We start from the raw sequence: 20,162 nt of genomic DNA on the forward strand, positions 1-20,162 counted from the left end.
TCTAAATCCACCAAAATCCAAATTAAAGACTCGAAATTTGTGCCCCCAAATGCAGCATTAAAATTTAATAGCAAGTAGGTCCAACATGATACACAATGTAATTTTTCATGTAAAAATAGATTTGTTTAAAAATTTATTAATATTAATTTAAAACCAAAATCCTATGTTTGGAGAAATCTTAAATTTGAATTGGTATTAACATATAATATAAAATTATATTAAAATTTGAGCGTATCCATTTAAATTTAAATTAAATATTTAAAAACTTCCAAACATAGTAATAAAGTATTTATTTTTTTAATTTAAAAAATATTTCATTAACATATTATCTTTTGGTTCTTCTTAAGAGAGTTCACATTAAATTTATCTCTCCCTTCCTTCAATATTTTAAAACTAAGATAAATTTATATGCTTACCCAATTAAAAGCTGAAAAATAGTAAAAACATTTAAAAATAAAATAATATTAAATTAAGTAGAAACCAAAGAAGGTAAGAAAAAAGGTAATGGAATCCAATGACAAGAAGATTCACAATCCAGGTGGGGTCAACGGTGGGCCCACAGAGAACAAGTGGCTAGGAGGTGGCCAGTGCACGCGGGCCCAGGTGGTGCTTCCCGCACCAGATCACCGCTGCACACGCTTCGGGGATTTTGTCGGCTTGCTTTTGGTTTTTTCAATCTACTCCCGAAACGAGTCGGACCTTTTCACGAATTTTGCGAAAGTAGCAGGGGCATCTGCGTCATTGTCTGCCGACCGCAGGGGCAAAATTGGCATAGTAGTCAAACGAATCGGGCGGGCTTACAATTATTGTCCGTTATTTTTTGAATTTCAAATACCAGACATGGGACAAAGCAGAGCAGAACAGAGCACGACCCCCAACCCACCTCCCCACGAAAACCACCACATCCCCAACCTCCCTCCCTCTCTCTCTCTCTCTCTCCATTGCTGTTTCTGTGAGAATCAGGGTGCGTCTTGGTTGTTCTGGTGAAGAAAGAGCTCATGGGTGCTTCTGGGAAGTGGGTGAAATCTCTGATTGGGCTCAAGAAGCCCGAGAAGGAAGACCATGTAAGCTTCAATTTCTGCTGAAGAACTAGATTTTCTTGTGTTAATTTGAAACTGAGCTTTAGGAGTGTTCTGGTGAACTCACATTCTGATTTTTTTTTTTTTATTTGGTAGGAGAAGGTGGGGAGCAAGGGCAAGAAATGGAAGCTGTGGAGGAGCTCGTCGGGGGATATCGGGTCGTGGAAGGGTTTTAAAGGAAACCGAAGGGCTGCGTCGGAGGGATCGGATTCTTCTTCGGTGACAGATGCTTTTACAGCTGCCGTAGCTACTGTGGTCAGAGCACATCCTAAGGATTTCAGGGCGGTGAGGCAAGAATGGGCTGCCATTCGGATTCAAACGGCATTTCGGGGCTTTCTGGTAACTGGCTTCTCTGTTTCTTCCATTTTCTGTCTGTTTGGATGCCCAGAAAATGTGCGAATAGAGGATGATGAAAATTTTTAATTTGAAAACCCAGTTATTACCCATATAGGAACCGAGAGTACAAAATATTCTGTTCAATGAGCCTGGCCAAATTGAACTTTTGATATTTTATTTTTAAAAAAACTGCAAAAGCAATATATAGCACAAAGTTCACAATTGAATTCATTTTCCCTGCTTTTCCTTCTTTCTCTTATCAAAAAAATGGAGATCAAGTTTCAAGGCTAGTCAATAGATCTATGCAGGGTAACAAGCCAAGGACTTAATCTGAACTGCTAAAAATAGAAAGGGGAGCTAAGCTCCATCCATCCTCAGTTTTCATGCTAGGAATCTAAATCATATAATCTCACAAACTAAAGAAGTCTAGATCTTGATGTACAAGGGCTTCGGCTGTTTCTTACAAATTACAATCTCGGATTAGTGTACTATGGGATAGGATCTAGCCCATTCTTTGGTGACATAGCAAGGAGAACAAACAGACATGTGTTCCAGAACTAAGAATCTCCAGATCCAAATGGTTGAATTTTAGATCTTTATTGGAAACTTGCTGCATGTTATGAACACATCATGGTCCATGCAGTGCAGAAACAGCTGTTCTATCTGCAACCACCAACATCAAACCTTCCATCCACTAGTTACTATATTTATTGCCTAAAATTATGGTACCCATTTTGCTCATTACGACTATGGACTTCTGATTGCCCAGTTGATCACATACCAACTTGCCTATTTAATTTTGTTTAAAAAATGTGGCATTGTTTTGAGCATATTGTTTTGAGGGTCTTGTGTGATTGATACAGGCAAGAAGGGCTTTAAGGGCCTTAAAGGGAGTGGTGAGGCTTCAAGCTCTTGTCAGAGGACGGCAGGTCAGGAAACAGGCTGCTGTGACCCTGAGGTGCATGCAGGCACTGGTTCGAGTTCAAGCTCGCGTTAGGGCTCGCCGTGTGCGAATGTCCATTGAAGGACAGGCTGTGCAGAAGTTGATTGATGAACATCGGAGCCAGGCTGAGCTCTTAAAAGAAGCTGAGGTACAGAGAACCATGAAAAAATGTTGGCATTTATGTTGATTCATTGTTTACGTTAATTCTGAATCTCTAGGAGGATTTAAACATCCAAGTACTTCAATTATTCTTATGAGGACATTTTTGAATCCTTGATCTGGGTTTTTTCAGGAAGGGTGGTGTGATAGCAGGGGAACACTGGAGGAAGTCAAGGCAAAGCTACAAATGAGGCAAGAGGGGGCTTTCAAGAGAGAGAGAGCAATTGCATACTCTCTAGCTCAAAAGGTAAAGAGAATCCAAAAATTTCATATTTCTTACAAATCAGTGTGATTTGATACGAATTCTTCTTTTCAGCAATGGAGATCCAACCAGAATTCAAGCTGTCGATCCAATATCTCAGTGTCTCCTCTCAAGAATCATGAGCTTGATAAGAACAGCTGGGGATGGAGTTGGTTAGAACGCTGGATGGCAGCAAAGCCATGGGAGAATCGGCTAATGGAACGAGTGCACACCGATTCCTCAGATATCACTCCTCCCCCTCCGAAAAACTGCACAGATTCTGCAACAGACAATCGATCGAAATCTTTGGAAGCAGGCAGGGTGAAAGTCAGGAAGAACAATGTCACCACCAGGATTTCTGCAAGGCCTCCCCTGACTGCACAAGTTACGCGCTCATCTTCAAGTCCAAGTTCTGAATTCATGTACGATGAGAGCTCAGCTTCATCTTCAATGTGCACATCAACAACCCCAGCTTCTGGAAACACGCTTTTGGCCTCGGATAGAACAGAGGATAGCAGCAATAGTAGGCCAAACTACATGAACCTGACAGAGTCTACAAAGGCAAAACAGAGAACTTCCAGTTACTTATCACAGAGAGCTCAGAGGCAGTCCATGGATGAGTTCCAGTTTCTGAAGAAGGCAGCAGCATTCTCAAATGCTGACACCAAAAGCAGCTGTGGGTCTGATCCTTCTCTTAATTTCTCCAAGTCTCTTTGCTTGCCAAGTAGGTCAGACAAGAATTCAATGAGGAAGGAGATGGAGAACTCCTTCTATGATTGAGCTTGAACTGAGTTTTGTTGTTGCAGAGTTCAACAATTTGTTGTCTCCCATCATTTATGAAGTATTTGTTGTAAGTTCATAGGCCATTGATCTGTGCTGTGAGATCCAAATGGGCTAATGAGGTGTAATGTGTAAGTTAAAAGGCCACTGTTCTTTCATTTTGTAAAATAGTTTGAGGTAATCTTTGTCACATTTATTTCTACTTCCATACCTTTATTTGGATGAACTATAATATGGGGACTGGTAATAGCATGAAACGTTGACAATTATGTACTCCTTGGCATAAAAGTCAAATAATGTGCAGCGAAGGCCACTATAATATGAGTAAAGTCAGAAACTTTTGAAGAATGGGCCCGCTTTTCCAATGATTGGTGCTGGTTGAAAATTTTTTAAACCAAAAAAAGGCCTATATTCCTAACGGACCAGCTTGGATTCAAGATTTGTGGGAAAGGAAAGAAAATAACAATAAGAAGTGAATTTATTTTTTTATTATATTTTCTTTTTTATATCAAATATCATTAAAAGCAAAAATAAAAATATTCTAGCTTAATTAAAAATTTAAATATTAAGGATGAGTAAATTAAAATTTTGTTAATTGATTTAGTATATTTTTTATTTTTTCTAATTTTTCTTGATAACTAAATATAAAAAAGTAAAATTATTTTTATTTTTCTTTCCTTTTCCTAATATTTTCGAAGTTCCAAATAGTCCATATCTGAAATTTGTGCTTAGTAAAAGTCCTTTTAGGTTCTAGATTTTGGTGAAAAAAGAAAAGAAATATGAGAAGGAAATTCATTTTTTATTATATTTTTTCTCTTCATATCAAATGCTACTAAAAATATAAGTTTGATTAAAATTAAGAAAAATTATATATTAGTGGTATATAAAACCAAAATTATACTCATTGATCTGATTTTTTTTTTTTTTTTTTTTTAACTTTCTTTGATAACTAAACATGAGAAATTAGATCCCCATATATTTTCCTTTCCTTTCCCTCATATTTTCCAAGTTATGCTTCTGCCCTCCCAAAAAAACCCTCACTAGCACACCCATTGATCTAATAACTTCTCACCTGTCCCTGCAGTACTGTGGACATTTTCTTCTGTAGAATATGCCTGTGGAATTTATGAAGGGGGCGAATCATGGGCGAGTGCAAAAATGCACATCCAAATGCGCTTTCCTCCACATCAAGAATTCATTATGCCTCTTCAAATAATGTACTCCTGGGAACTTGCAGAAAAATTTACAACTCCCGAGTACCCACATTACAGTTCTCCATCCCTCCTTTCCTTTCCAGGCTTCTATGCATCCAAACAAATTACTTTACAACGTTATGTATAACATCCATTTAATAAACTAAAAATGATTCAAACATGTGTACATAAAAGGATGGTTTCTCAACATAAGACTCCATGTTTTGACGAACTCGCTTAGCCTTGGAGATAAGAGTGATTACAGGGTGAATCGAGATAGAGAGCTGCCTCGGCCTCAGCTCGTCCACGTGTCACTGATGTGGTGACATGGAATAGGATGGACTCAAATTCTATCCCTCCCAAGTGTTTATCTTGTATATATTATACATTTATACTAGGGCATCAGGGTAATTCGGGCTTCAATGCAAGAAACATTCACAAAGCACTAGACTTTTGCAGAACTTCCTGTATCGATCAAGCATTTCTTGGAGAGGTTTACTATTGAATCTGCAATAACTCTAGCACTTGATTTCATATAGCCACCTGAAATTTAGAGACGTAATTTTCTTTCTTTTTACATATATTTAGTCACAATAGAGACACTAAGATATATAACTACATCACCCTAATGACCTACGAGTCAGATGAAAATGTCAAATTAGCTTACTTTTTCTTTCACTAGCCACTGCACACAATGCGCTTGTTTTGTTGTTTTGTAGCAGTTTTCAGTAATTAATTAATTATAGAGACAAGTGCAAGAAAAATAAAAAGGGAAAATATGCATTGGGGCAGTTATTTATAGATTTGCCAGTTTACTAATTTACCCTCAATTGAAATTTTTTATTTTGATTATGAACACATCAAAAGACTTTCTTTTTTTTGGAATAATAAATATTTATTAAAAAAAAAATTGAAAACTACCTCAACTTAGAAAAGGTAAAATTATAAAAAAGATCTGTGGACAGTGGGAGACCTCAATATGCATCAGTTGGGTCTAGCAACGTACCAGTTGGAATTTACAAATAACTGTTCTTGCCCATCATTTCAGGGGCGCTAAAAATTTTCAAGGTGGCCAATTGCTAAACAAATGTCCGTTCAAAAGGTTAAAAACATTCTACATCTGGAAGGCAGACACCTGGAAACCTAAAGATCATATAATAATCCAAAAATTGCAATAATAAAGAAAAAATGGAGGTTTGTGGTGATTTTAAATCTTTTTCTACTAGTTTAATCCAGTTAAATCTTCAATTTTCTTAGAATGTTAGGATGGCCATATCATTGAAACTGTTGATGCCTTCTAATTTTCTGAATCAAGATCTAATCCTTGGTTCAATTTGACAAGCATTTGAACACCAATAAATGGGTTTTCGCTGAACAAAATCAGAACTCAAAGAACACTTGGTCACAGAAGACAGAAGATACAAGAAAAGAGCCCATGAAATCTCATAATATGGAGAATAAATATGCAGAAGTTCAAAGCTAACCTGATGTGAGCATCACAATAGGGATATTCTTCTCACGGCAAAACCTGAAAACTCTCTCATCACGACTGCTTACACCATCAGGACTGATCTGCACAAGAAGCTCAAAGAAAATAAACATCCAGATGATCGCTAAATATTCGATTAGGGATAAACATAGATAGTAAGGTTACCGTTGGAAATGCTTATTCCTAGGACTAGATTATTTATAATAATAAGTTAGTTACAATTAGTTATACAAAAATTATGTTGCTATCATAAAGCAAATAATAGACTCAAACTTTTTATGAATACATAACAAGGAATAAGCAAGAAATAACTATTCCTAAATTTTACCATGGGAATATCTATTCCTTCCTTATTCCTAAATTCCCTTTACTTTCAATTTTTTCATTGTATTCCGTCTTATTCCAAGGAATTGCTATCCCGTGAACCAAAATGTAACCGAAATTTCCTGTTTCTTTGCTTGTTCAACTCACTGGTACAATTTCTTCCTGTTTATTCAGTTAGAACTAGGAAGTTCAAAAAGGCATTTTGCATATTCCTCACATCTTTTACATTACCACATTTTGACTTGAAACACTCCCATATTCTCAATATATGTGTTTGGCCCACAATACCAAATAGCAGTGTAACATCAAAGGATTCCACCAACTGTTCTAAAATTCTTTATTTATTTTCATTGGGCAGAAGAATCAGCAAGAGCTGTTGACTGCATCAAACAGTCTTTCACATAATACTTGGAATAAGAACTTGACATACTGCTATGAGTGCTTAGTCACCAAGATAAACTCTTCTAGGGAAAATCATCGTGATCAGGAATTCTTAGCTAGTGGAATCAACAAATTTTGCCTCACCAGGGAAAGGAGTGGTATTAGAGTTAATTTAAATGGCAATATAAAACAAGTCATATTCTCTTAGTGAGTAGGTTGAAGCAGATTTCACAAAATCCTTCAATTATAGGTCTGGAAACTTTGTTTCTTTGCTTAATTATGAATATTGGTCCATACTGCAAAAAAGTTTTAAATAGCCCAAAAATCATAACTCAGCTAAACAAGACCCAAGTTTACATGGTGCTCCTACCCAATACTACTTGGTCAGGTTAGTCAAACTTTAAATACAAAACTAAAGGAAGCCTCTTTGCAAGTAAGATTCTTCATTCACACAAAAGCAAGTAGATCAACTATTCCAACAAGAATTTTATGAACTTCATTTTAATCTGGAACACTTGGGGAATGACATTACAGCATTACAATGTTAACCAAATGCAAATCAATCCATTATTAATGTTACAATTAAAAGTAAGGTATAAGCCAGTGAAGCCAACCCATAAGCTACATAGACTCACTCAATAGCTCAACTCAGCTCAATTCTATCAAATTTGAGTCAAAGATCGAGCTACTCGAGTAGCTTTATAAAACGATTGAAGTTTTCATATACTACTCACGAACCTAAGCTTAAATGAGTTTTTGTAATTTTATCATTTTTATATTATATATTGATATATTATTTATATATTTTACATATATTTAATATTATTTTATGATCAAACAGAGTTCAATTGTTAAGCTCAAGTTTAAAGAACTCAGATGAGTCGAAATCGATTGAGTAAAGTCAAGTTCAGATCTTAAAATTTTCAAGTTAAGTCAAGTTTGAGTATCTCATCTATTGATTCGACTCGACTTGAATACGCCAATGGTTCAAAGTAGGGAATAAAACAAATATAATAAAAAGGGAAAAATTCAATACAAAGTTTGGGTAACAAACTATTCTTACAAATTAAGAATATGAACGGGCTTATCAAATGAGTGTGAATGAAATTGCAAGACTAAAGAGAGGTTCAATGACAAAATTACCTTCAACCTGCCCAAGGGATCCCCATCTAAAATATCAGTGCCAGCGTTATAAACCACTAATTCAGGATCAAACATATGCTCTGCAACCTAACATTCACATGGGAAAAAAAAAATTACAGATGTCACATGACGTGTCAATCCTTTAATGGAATTGACTTCTATAGAAAAAAAAATTTCTATGATTTTTTTGCAGTTTCAGTTGAGAGGAAAAATTCACAAACAGCTGTGAATGAAAACTTGAAAGGGATAGTTATAGTATACAAAAATGCCATGCAGGAAAAATTTATTTTTCCCTTCCCACCCCCCTTCCTTTTTTCTTTTTTCCTTTTTTTTTTTTTTCTCCTTCAAACATGGACAAGAAGACAATGACATAAAATTCATGAGATAGTACTCATTTCTGCAGTAAAGAAACATTTTTTACAAGTAAAAAAAATTCAGTTACAACAGAATTTTAGTTCCATGGCATCTAAAATTCTGCAGTAACAGAAATATTGATAAATATCAAAAGCTATTCTAGAAGATTTGAAGTGAATCAAAATAAAATAAAAGGTTGAGTGTATTCAACTTGTTGAGTTGTGGCTTTAGTTTAGAGGAGCAGTCCACTTGAAATCATTAAGGGCAACATTTTGCATGGAGGGTATTTTGGGATTTTCATGGAGGGAATATTTATGTTTGTGATCGAGGATTGAAACCCTAAGGCAAGAGGCTACTTAAAATTGCTGTGAAGTTGCAAGCAGAAACACTGTCAAACCACGTAAAATTGCTGTGTTCTTTCTTCTTGTTCTGTTTTCTTTTGATTTAAGGTGTGTGCGAGTGCATAATCTCAGGTCACAACACAAGAAAAAAGGATCCTAGTCACACTGATGTACCTCAAGTGCCTCATCTAATTTCTGTAAGTACTCATTTGTTGTCATCCCACTCTGTCAAAAAATAGGAAATCAAAATTTATTTATAACCCAAGAACAAGAACAACTAAAACTAGATTCTATTAAAGAAACACTGATGACTTACCCTCACTTCAACCTTTTGATCAATATATCTCCGCGCCTCAAAATCCTGAAGGACAGAAATAATATATAAGACCAAAACAAGAGACTGGAGTAGCAAAAAAAGTTATTCTCAACAATGGTGCTAATCCTGTGATGGCAATATAACAACATGTGCAAGCCCCAATTCAGAGTCCAAAGAACAGCAAACAACCAAAGAGGAAGAAGAAGAAATAAAGGAAGATAAATGAAAATAAAAATAGCCTCTAAAATGCTTTAGTAAACTTGCAAGGTAAACTTACAAATGGATATATTCCAGGGTTGTACATATCCAGAATATAAACTCGTCCTGTCATTACAACATGCTAACTGTGAATTCCCAAATGAGTCAAACAAATACCAGAGGACAGAAAAGAAGTCATACTATCATCAGAAAAATCCATTTCATGTCCGTTTCCTTGATGTGCATCAAGATCAATAATCATCACCCTGCACAAGTTATCAGAAAATGAAGCCACCCATACTCAAAAGAAAACAATTTGAATGAAATGGAGATTTCAACAACCCTATCTACGAAGGCATGCGGCTGCATCTGTTTCAACTGGGCTGCAACCAACAGTTATCTAGTACCTTGAAATATTTAACCGGACAAAGGCATAGTGTATGCAGAGAGAAATGTCTGCATAAGCACAGAATCCACCTCCTTTTTCATGAGAACAATGATGAAATCCTCCACCAACATTTATAGCCCAACCTCGCTCTTTTGCAAGCTTTGCTGCCAAAATGGTTCCACCCACCTGCAGTTGAAGATGATCAATGCATTTTGAACAGCAAAAATACAAAGATAAGAACATCCAAACAAATGAAATGATCTCACCTGCTTGCGGAAGGGGTATAAAACTTTCTTCTGTACAAGACAATTAGGCAGCAGTGCAACAGGGGGAACCTATATGTATTAGCAACTCATATTAGTCAAGAACTCCCAATTACCATCTGAAACGTTGTAGCACACACAAACACAAAATAAGAATTTAAAGAAGGTTATATGAATAATTCAGGAACCTAAGTCACTGGAACACCTTCAACATGGCATCAGGTTACAGATTTTTAACATCATCTAATCAGTTCATTTCAAATTTGAGGCTTTCAACCCACCATGAAGACTTATGACCTCAACACAACCTATTGTACATGTAACGTGAGGAGAAGAAAACTATTTGCAGCAAAAGCAGTTAACATTCAACATAAAATAATTTTGATATAACCTCCAAATAATACTAAAATAAAATTACGAAATAAAATTTTTCAACAGTACCTCAACTATAATGGAAACATTTAAACTGCTTTTTAGACTCTTCAAGTATGATTCTGGATGCACCTGCATAACATTCCTAGAAAAATTAGTCAGGCTAATTAACACCAACATTACCATCCACAGTCACTTTGAAATGCTAAACTTCAGATATGAAAGTGAGGGGAAAAGGAAGAAAAATATTCAAATCAAAAGTAACAAACTGGAATGGAGTTGTGTTTCACATCAGATGTACCAGAAGATACAAGCATAATTTAAATATATACAGTATTAGAGAAAAAAAGGCTTCAAATGATAACAATGGTGAGTACCACCCTACAACCACTGCCCAAATATGTGAAGAAATCAGAATGTTAAGCAATCTCAAAATTTCAAGTCTAGAGAGCGCCATTGTCCTCAAACATTTAAGAAGGATATGTTTGCACAATAGTATGCATTTCTTTTAACATCAAAACAACTTTCTAATGTATGCATGCCTGCCTGAAAAAAGAAAACTTCATAAGCATCCTTTAAGATAAAAGTATGCATAAAAGAAGAATCCGAGAAAGAAAGATGCTAAAGAAATGTAGTGGTTACCACTAAGAGATCATCCGTTGAAGCTTCCATGGGCTCCACAAAATGATTTTTTCCCACAATGCCATCCGAGATGAGGAACTGGCAAATGCGACCCCATTTAGAAGAATCAAATGGGTGCCTACAGCAATAACATTAATAATCAAATAAAACATGACAGCTGTTAATGGACATTATCTTAATGGCAATAAACTGGAGCCTCGAAATATGAACAGAAATTTATTTGTTTATGTTTGTCCTTTTCCTTTTAGATAATTGTGGCTGATAAAAATTAGCATGTTATCTTAATGTTAACCATAGATTTCGATCAAAAATTGAGGGTTTTGAGACCTAAAATTAATAGTAGTCCTACCCAAAATCAGAACAAGATGCAAAGATAGAAACTTTATTTATTCCCAAGCCAAAATTGAGGATTTTGGGACCTAAAATTAATAATGGTCCTACCGAAAATCAGAACAAGATGCAAAATCGTTTCATTGTGGTATAGTGGCAAGCCCATAGACCAGAAAACGCTAACACCCTAACGAACCACATATTGGTACAAACATTCCAAAATGCGCTATGCTTTCGTTCTAGAATGCAAAATCTAACAATCCAAAATTTTAACAAAATATTTTTCAAATATTGGAGAATTATCACATGGTAATTCCATCCTAATTCATTATGTATCTATTTCACAAACGAAATCTCTTTATATTTTGAAACACAAATATCCAGCCCAAAATATACAAGTATCACTACTTATTTTTCACCAATATATCTATATAAGCATACCGCCAACATTCCACATTTTAAAGCATGTGTCATACAACAATCCCGTTCCCATACCATGAATGAGAACGTTCCATGTTCTGGCTAACATTGGGCAAGCCATTCCAAGATTATAAGAAGTGTCAAATTTGCCCATGCAAATTTCCAAACATTTTGGTAAAAGTTTGATATTCCAAACTCATGACTCTTTTACTGAACCAGGAATGGTATTTAATACTATATTTTAAAACCAAGATATGGAGAAGCAACATAAGTTTTTTGGAAAGGAATACAAAAAAGTGAAATCGAATTTGCTGGAATCAAATAAAAGTGTAGAAGTCCTACCACAGGGTGTACAATTAAATTAGAGAACCTTCAAAGACTGTTCTCTCACATACACATACACCCAAATAAGAACAAGAAAAATAAAAATGTAAATTTAAAGCCTCAAAAATATTAACTAGCATATTGATTACTTGCTAGCAGATTGACCATGCATATGCCATGTATGATTTTTTTTCACTACATTCTGAATTTTCTTTTGTTTGTGGGTTTTTTTTCCTTTGAAAAATATCCTACGGAAAGAGATTTGTGGTGGTGGGGGGAACAGATGCAACCATTGCACCATACTCTGCTGATTATTTCAACACACACATATATTTGCTGATTATTTCAACATTTCACTATAAGCCCCACAAGGACCATCTGGCTCATGATTTCAACGTTCATTGTAAGCCTCACAAGAACCAACAAGTCAGGAAAGGAGCAAAGCTCGCACCCTAATTAGTTTCTACAAGGCTGCTCCTACTTATAAATCTATCGATCCTTCAGCTTTGAAATGAAAAGGTACTTCTCAAAACTATTATCAAGAAAGAAACTTGAAGGAAACTAGTGAACAAGAATGCATTCCCTCAGGTGTATGGTCATCATGGTCAGTCGTGATTTTCTTTAGGATCCTAGTGTTAACATTACGTGGATTGGCACAGTCTGCTTTCACAAAACCCTAATTAAATTGAATGTCGGATATTTTGACCTTAACCCTACATTTGGTTCATGGAATATCTATTCCTAGAAATAGAATAGTTATAATAGGTAATAGGTTAGTTACAATTAGTTATACAAAAAATTATGCTAATAGCATAAATAAACAACAAAATGAAACTTTTTACGAGTCTACAACAAGGAATAATTATTCCCAAATCTCACCATGAGAACATTTATTCCTTTCTTATTACATGTTGAATAAAATAATAAAGAACGCACAAGGACTAACTATTACTGACATTTCCAAAATTGTCACTATATTCCATCTTATTCCAAGGAATAGCTATCCCACTAACTAAATGAGCTATAAGGGTATTAAAATTAGGGGCTGTAATGGTAAGTGATCATCATATTTTAGTATTGGGCCTTCATGCACTAATAAGGATAGGTTAGTGTCAGCCTTGTGCCTGAGCAGCTGACGATGGGCAGGAAATTTAAGACTCCGTATATATGGAGAGATCCCTATCCTCACACTAGGGTTATGAACTAACTGTGATTTCACCATCAAGTCACAACTAAAGAAAGAAAAAAGAGAATAATTTGCTCAATGTACACACGCTCAAGCTCTGAATGAGGAATCACATCAGTGGACTCGATGGCAGAACATACACGCTCTTATTGCATATTTTACGTGCTCCATTTTTACAGTCATGAGATTGAAGATCAGAAATTACTAAGAGTAAACCTTCTCTGACATCTCCAAGAAATTGTTCCCTGAAATTGTGAGAAGAAAGCAACCTTTTATTCATATTTTCTTGCACAAATAAGCCTTCTTAACTGTTTAGGGAAGAACATAATTCAGAATTTCCAGATCATTAAATGATAAACAGAAGTTCCAACCCATTCATTGTGTTTGAGAAGAACAACTAGGGAGTTCACAACAAAATTATATATATATATATATATATATTTCTTAGGTGAATTATGTAGCAAGATAGAAGACATAACAAACGTAGTCCATAAAATCTCCACCTTCAGATTGTGCTGTGTGTCAAGAACTTGATGACAAAATATAGAGAGAAAACAGAGGAATAAATCTAAATTGAACAACTGAATTAATTGAATTTACAATGAGTAAGCTAGTATTTATATACACTTAAAGTAATAACAGAAAAACTGAAAAATAACAGATTCTAATTTCTCTTCTCAGCTGCCTTCTCTACTTTTAGTTTTTCCTCCTTTGATTTTAATTCCATTTTGTCAATATGAAAGGCTATACTCCAACACTATGCATATGACAACACCAGAGGTACACTACTATAATTATAATTCATAAAATCTGACTCTCCTTTAGGCATCATTGGCTAGCAAGTCCAATCCAAGGAAGTATTTCAATTGCCCCAAGTCCTTAATAGTGAACTTGTCATGTAGAAAAATCTTGAGTTGTTGAATTTCAATCAAATTGTCACTGGCTAGTAGAACATCATCTACAGAAACTAGTAATGCTATGAATGAAGTGGAAGTTTTCTTGATAAACAATGCGCAATCAGAAGTGCCTGGAGTGAAGCCATAATCGAGAAGGGCATGAAAGAGCTTTGCAAACCATGGTCGAGAGGCCTGCTTCAAGCCTTAGAGACTCTTTAAAAGTTTGCAAACTGTGTTGGGCTGTTTAACACTCAATCCAGGGGGCACTTCCATATAAACTTCTTCATTTAATTCACCATGTAAAAATGCATTATTTACATCTAATTGGTGAATGTGCCAACCTCTAATAGCAGCAACAGCCAGTAATAGCCGAATGGAAGTGATTTTTGCCACTGGGGAAAAAGTATCAAAGAAGTTTAAACCTTCTTGTTGAGTGTAGCCTTTAGCTACCAATCTTGCTTTGTGCCTTTCTATAGTTCCATCAGCCTTATATTTACTCAAAAAACCCATTTACAACCTATGGTCTGTTTATTTTTAGGGAGAGTAACAAGTTCCCAGGTTTTGTTTAACTCTAAAGCATCAAGTTCATTTTTCATAGCAACTTGCCATTCAAATAATTTTGCAGCTTGTTGGTATGTTTTGGGTTCTTGAGAAATAGAAATTGAGGCTAAAAAGGCTTTGTGTGGTATTGAAAGTCTACTAACAAAAAGAAAGGAAGATATAAGATAGAAATTACCTGTGTTAGAGGAGCAACCAACAGAAGTAGATGGATTGTTTGCACATGGAAACAATGAGGCAGTACCACAATAATAATCCTGCAAAAATTTTGGTGGTTGTTTAAATCTGGTTGATATTCTGATATGTGAATTAGGTGAAGCAGTTTGATGATGATCAGTGTTTATTTGAGATGAAATTGGTTCACTAGAGGTTGCTGAAGGTATATTCTGATCAAAAGAGATGGGAATATTTGTATGAGAAGAATCATATTGAAACTCTGGATGAGGAAATAAAAACGTAGGTACTTCAGAGTTGAGTGGGAGAGCTTTGAATGGAAAATTGGTTTCATTAAACACAACATTTCTGGAGATGAGGATTCCGTTTGTGTTCAAGTCCATGAGCTTGTAACCTTTGACATCAGAGGGATATCCTAAAAATATACATTTAGTAGCCCTTTGATCAAACTTTTGTCTGTGATTAGTAACTGTAGATGCAAAGCATAAGCAGCCAAAAACTTTTAAATGAGAAAGATTAGGTGGTTTGTGAAATAACATTTCAAAAGGTGTTTTGTTTTGAAGAAGATGGGTTGGAATTCGATTTATAATATGTGCTGCCATCAACACACAATCACTCCAAAAAATTAGAGGTAAGTTTGCTTGAAACATTAAAGCTCTAGCTATGTTTAATAAGTGTTGATGTTTTCTTTCAACAACTCCATGTTGTTGTGGTGTTTCTACACAACTCCTTTGATGCAAAATGCCATTTTCACTATAAAATTTTGTAAGAGTAAATTCCGAATCATTGTTTGTTCTTATGGTTTTATCAGAAGTGTTAAATTGTGTTGTAACCATTTTACAAAAGCTTGGAAGTAAAGATGAAACTTCAAATTTTGTTCTAAGCATGTAAACCCAAGTACATCTTGTAAAATCATCAACTATAGTTAAGAAAAACTTAAAACCACAATATGAAACAGTAGCAAAGGGACCCCATATATTGCAATGAATCAAATCAAACTCTTTACTAGAAACATGTTGCGATACAGGAAAAGAAAGCTTTTTCTACTTTGTTAGTGGACAGATTTCACAAACATTTGTACAATCAAATGTTATTGAATTGTCTATTTGTTTAAGAAAAGGTGTTCTAGAATTTGAGACATGACCTAGTCTATGGTGCCAAAGGTTTATCTGGTTTTGAGTAGTGGCTGAGGTAAAACATGGAGAAGAATTGAAATGATATTGATGGCAGGAATGAGCTTTCGAGGAACCTTGAGATAGATGGTAAAGTCCTTGTTTCTCAAATGCATTCCCAATCATCTTCTCCATTGATTGGTCCTGTAAAAGGCAATAAAAGCCAAAAAATAGATAGACAAAGATTAAATTCTTTGGTTAGTTTAGAAACAGATAAAAGGTTGAATGAGAAACTAGGAACACACAAACATTGTTTAAATGTAATGTGCTAGAGAGACTCACTGTCCCAGTGTATGATGCTGGAACAGTTTGTCCATTAGGAAGATTAATAGAATTTGTAATTGGTTTAGGGTAGAAGAATATAGAAGAGGTGAGCATATCATATGATCTATTGCACCAGTATCTAGGCTCCAAGAAAAATTAGAATTTAACTTGGCAAAAGCAGAATTGCATTGAGTAAAAGGGTTACCAGAAAACTGAGGAGTAGTGACTAAATTCACAGTTGCTGTAGATGAATTAGAATTTTGGGTGGATGATTTGAATTGGCAAGTGCTAGAAGCTGATTAAACTGTTCGGCAGTTAAAGAAAACCTTTGGTTCTCATTACTATTTTGAATGTAGACCTCTTCAGTTAAATAGCTGCATGTGCAGAGGGAGGATTTCTTTTTCCCTTAGGTCTAATCCATCCAAGGGGATAGCCATGCAATTGGAAACATTTGTCAATTGTATGACCATTGTCGCCACAATGAGTACAATGCAGTGAGGAATTCTTCAACTTCTCTTTGGAGAACTTGGACTGAATAGGCTAATTAGGCTGAGTAAATTGCTTTGCTAACAAAGCATGTGTTTCAGTGCTTGCAGAATTGGTAAGTTGCCTCTGATTTTCTTCTTGAAGCAGCAAAGAAAACACTTTAGCCATGCTAGGCAATGGAACAGCAAGCAATAATTGACTCCTTATTGAAGCATAGGAATCATTTAAGCCAACAAGAAACTTCAAGACATAATCTAACTACTGTCAAAGTAGCAAAAAATTGAACAAATCACAAGTACATGAAGCCATCTTTCCGTAGGTACACATTGGGAATGGTCTATAATTGACATATTCATCCCAAAGAGTCTTAAAGACACTAAAATACTCTGTAATTGATGATGAACCCTAGTTTATACAACTTAAAGATTTTTCAAGATGAAAAACACTTGGACCATCACTTCTCAAATATCTAGTTTTTAACTCATTCCATAATCTACAGCAGATGCAACATAAAACAATCTATTTCTTATGTCTTTAGAAATGGAATTCATGAGCCAAAGAAAGTACCAAGTTGTTGGCACGCAACCAAGCAGTGTGATTAACACGTTGATAAGTAGGAGGATCAATGATCGAATTTTCAATAAAGGGTACCTTGTTCTTGACAGTCAAGGCTATGGTGATCGAGCAACTCCAAGCAATGTAATTTTTTCCCACAAAAATTTATGAGACCAAGAGAGCACTCAGATTATCACTAGGATGAAGAAAATATGAGCTAGAAGAGTCATCCGAAAGATTGACAATAAAATGCAGAGAACTCATGGCAAGAAAATTTGAATTCAAGTTCAAGATGCAAGAGGAAGAAATATGAAAGAAAAGAAATGATTTCGGGGAAGCAAGATTGATTCTTGCTCTAATACCATGTCAAGAACTTGATGACAAGAAAATAGAGAGAAAACAGAGGAATAAATCTGATTTGAACAATTGAATTAATTGACTTTACAGTGAGTAAGCTAGTATTTATATACACTTAAAGTAATAACAGAAAAACTGAAAAATAACATATTCTAATTTCTCTTCTCAGCTACCTTCTCTACTTTTAATATTTCCTCCTTTGATTTTAATTCCATTTTGTCAATATGAGAGGCTATACTCCAACACTATGCATATGACAACAGCAGAGGTACACTACTATAATTATAATTCATAAAATCCGACTCTCCTTTAGGCATCATTGGCTAGCAATTTTCAAGGTATTTTTCATGCTTCTTAGCCCCTGAAAGCAAAGAAAGCCTCGAAAATGCTGCAAAAAAAAAAAATAATAATAAAACAAAACAGCGCCTTACCATGCAACAATAGTCAGCAACCCCAGACAAATCTAAGAAAATTATCACAAATTTAAAAAATAAAATAAAATAAAATCGTAAATCCAAATCAATTGTAAGTACTTAAAAACCCAAAACAATTGATGCAAAAAAGTAAAACTTACAGCTTCTCTATTCCAAGAAAAGCAATATCATACGAGGGTGCGTATATCAACGGAACCTAATCCACCAAAATTATTGTGAAAAAGCATGAAGATTTAAAACAAATTTCGCTTGAATTAGATGTAAATAAGCTCAAAGAATAACACGAAGATCACCTTCGAGAGAGGAACGTCGAAATACAGCTTGCTCGAGAGAATTCGATTTCTCCTAAGAGATTCTGCGTCAGTTGTAGATGTAGAAGAAGAAGTGGAAGCAGAGGAAGTAGTTAAGGGAGGCACAGTAGACATCGCAGGTGAGAGAACTGTCGCGTTGGAGAGAGAATGAGAGAGGAGATTAACGGCGGAATAGGGCCTTTGGAGTTTGGGCAGACTCTGAGTTGACTCCGGGGATTCGTTTGAGTCGGCTCGGAGGGAAGAGCGAGTTTGCTTTGAACTCGGAGTGACGAATAGAACGGATGGCGGCGGTGCAACTGAGAAATTATATGACAAATTTACGCTTACAAATATCGATTTCAATCTTGTTTTTTTTCTCCATACTAAATAATTTTTTTCGAAGACGAAATCCAAAACTTATAGGTTTAAGAGTGTAGACACCCATTTTATTCGGGTCTAATATAATAAAATTAGGTAATTTTTTTTCATAAAATGAGAAAACTCATCATTTTGAAATATAGGGAAAAATAATTTGTACATTAGAAATGAAAAAAATAAAATAAAAAGGGAAAAAGAAAATAAAAGAGATGGGTCAGCATCTTTAGCTCCAAAATTTAAACCTATAAAAAAAGACTCGACAATTAGACATGTGGAGAATATGTGAAAATTGAAAGTAAATACAGATTGATTAAATTTAGTACTAATTAACTAATCAGTATTAAGTTAATTGGTTCTCCAAGCCTATAAATAGAGACTTAGGGTAGAAAACACACAAACAGATAGACAATTGAGTCACACAAAAGTTACACAAATAATTCATAGTGAATTAAGAGTTTGAGAGAGTTTGGATTGTTGGAAAATTGAAGAATTAAGGAAGTTACATAAGGAATTCAAGAAAGTTTTGAAAGTATTTTAGAGTGAAGATTCAGAGGCTTGGAAAATTGCAAGAATCAGAGGCTTGAGGAATAATAGAGCAGAGAGTTAGAGTCAGAAAGGCAATGACACCAAATTTGGGGATTGAATGAGTTTAAAGACAACATGTTAGTTCCTTTAATCTTTTACAAATTGAAATTCAAAATTGTATAATTTGGGTATAAACGGCAATTTAAATTCAGATTAATATACCCATGTCTGGTTGTCACATGTCTATACCCGAATCCGACCTATTGGACTGGATTCGACTCGTTGACCCAAAGACCCAATCCTAATTATGGTTAATGCATATTGAGACTATTGGTTCCTTAGCCTAAGATTAGTCTAGAAGACCAATCAACGAATAGTAATTAGATGAACTAACTCTACCTAGGAAAATAACATGTTAGTAGCAACTCCATCGAAATTTTAATATTATTATTCATTACCATTCTGGACCAATCTATGAGATGTTGTGATACTTGCAATTTTTAATCAAATCTCACATAATTATCATTTAAGATTTTGACTAAACCCCTTCTTATAATGTCCATCACCAATGTAAAAGGGCTAAAGGAGTCCACCGTGCCCATTGTCGACGAATTTGAACTAAATAATGTTTCAATGCTAATTAAAAGGAAGAGTTAAAATATAATGGGAGGATGAGAAATTATTAGTACATTGGATACATACATCAGATCTATTATGATTTTATTATGTGTATGTATTTTAACTAAATTAGACATTTTTTTTTTTTTTACATATGACAAAATCATATTAGATTTAATGTAAACACTCAATGTATCTAATATTTTTCACATGCAAATTAGGATTGGGTTCCAACCAAAGGTGGAGTAAATAA

The 20,162-nt window shown here is 34.9% G+C and overlaps 2 protein-coding genes across 10 annotated transcripts; one reads left to right on the forward strand and one right to left on the reverse strand.

Annotated features, from left to right (window-relative positions):
- The first annotated feature begins 705 nt into the window (after positions 1-705).
- On the forward strand, positions 706-3,740 carry LOC131150845 (protein IQ-DOMAIN 6). Its single transcript, XM_058101866.1, has 5 exons — positions 706-1,064; positions 1,176-1,418; positions 2,279-2,506; positions 2,651-2,764; positions 2,834-3,740. Exons 1-5 carry the CDS (start codon positions 999-1,001, stop codon positions 3,536-3,538), a joined length of 1,356 nt encoding a protein of 451 aa, XP_057957849.1. The 5' UTR covers positions 706-998; the 3' UTR covers positions 3,539-3,740.
- A 1,132-nt stretch (positions 3,741-4,872) lies between these two features.
- LOC131150846 (histone deacetylase 2) lies at positions 4,873-18,771 on the reverse strand. 9 transcript variants are annotated; one of them, XM_058101868.1, is made up of 14 exons: positions 18,392-18,682; positions 18,239-18,294; positions 14,835-14,913; positions 10,943-11,020; positions 10,370-10,432; positions 9,932-10,000; positions 9,685-9,851; positions 9,479-9,543; positions 9,357-9,403; positions 9,080-9,124; positions 8,938-8,988; positions 8,069-8,155; positions 6,216-6,303; positions 4,873-5,238 (listed from the first exon to the last, which is right to left on the reverse strand). In XM_058101868.1, the coding sequence occupies exons 1-14, from the start codon at positions 18,521-18,523 to the stop codon at positions 5,177-5,179; spliced, it is 1,089 nt and encodes a 362-aa protein (XP_057957851.1). In that variant the 5' UTR covers positions 18,524-18,682; the 3' UTR covers positions 4,873-5,176. The 9 variants fall into 9 exon arrangements, with proteins under 9 accessions (XP_057957851.1, XP_057957853.1, XP_057957855.1 ...); XM_058101870.1 differs by having other exon boundaries at positions 4,873-5,297; XM_058101872.1 differs by having other exon boundaries at positions 4,873-5,301.
- Positions 18,772-20,162: the final 1,391 nt, after the last annotated feature.

Source organism: Malania oleifera, chromosome 3, assembly GCF_029873635.1.
Source record: "Malania oleifera isolate guangnan ecotype guangnan chromosome 3, ASM2987363v1, whole genome shotgun sequence".
NCBI classification, from domain to species: Eukaryota; Viridiplantae; Streptophyta; class Magnoliopsida; order Santalales; family Ximeniaceae; genus Malania; species Malania oleifera.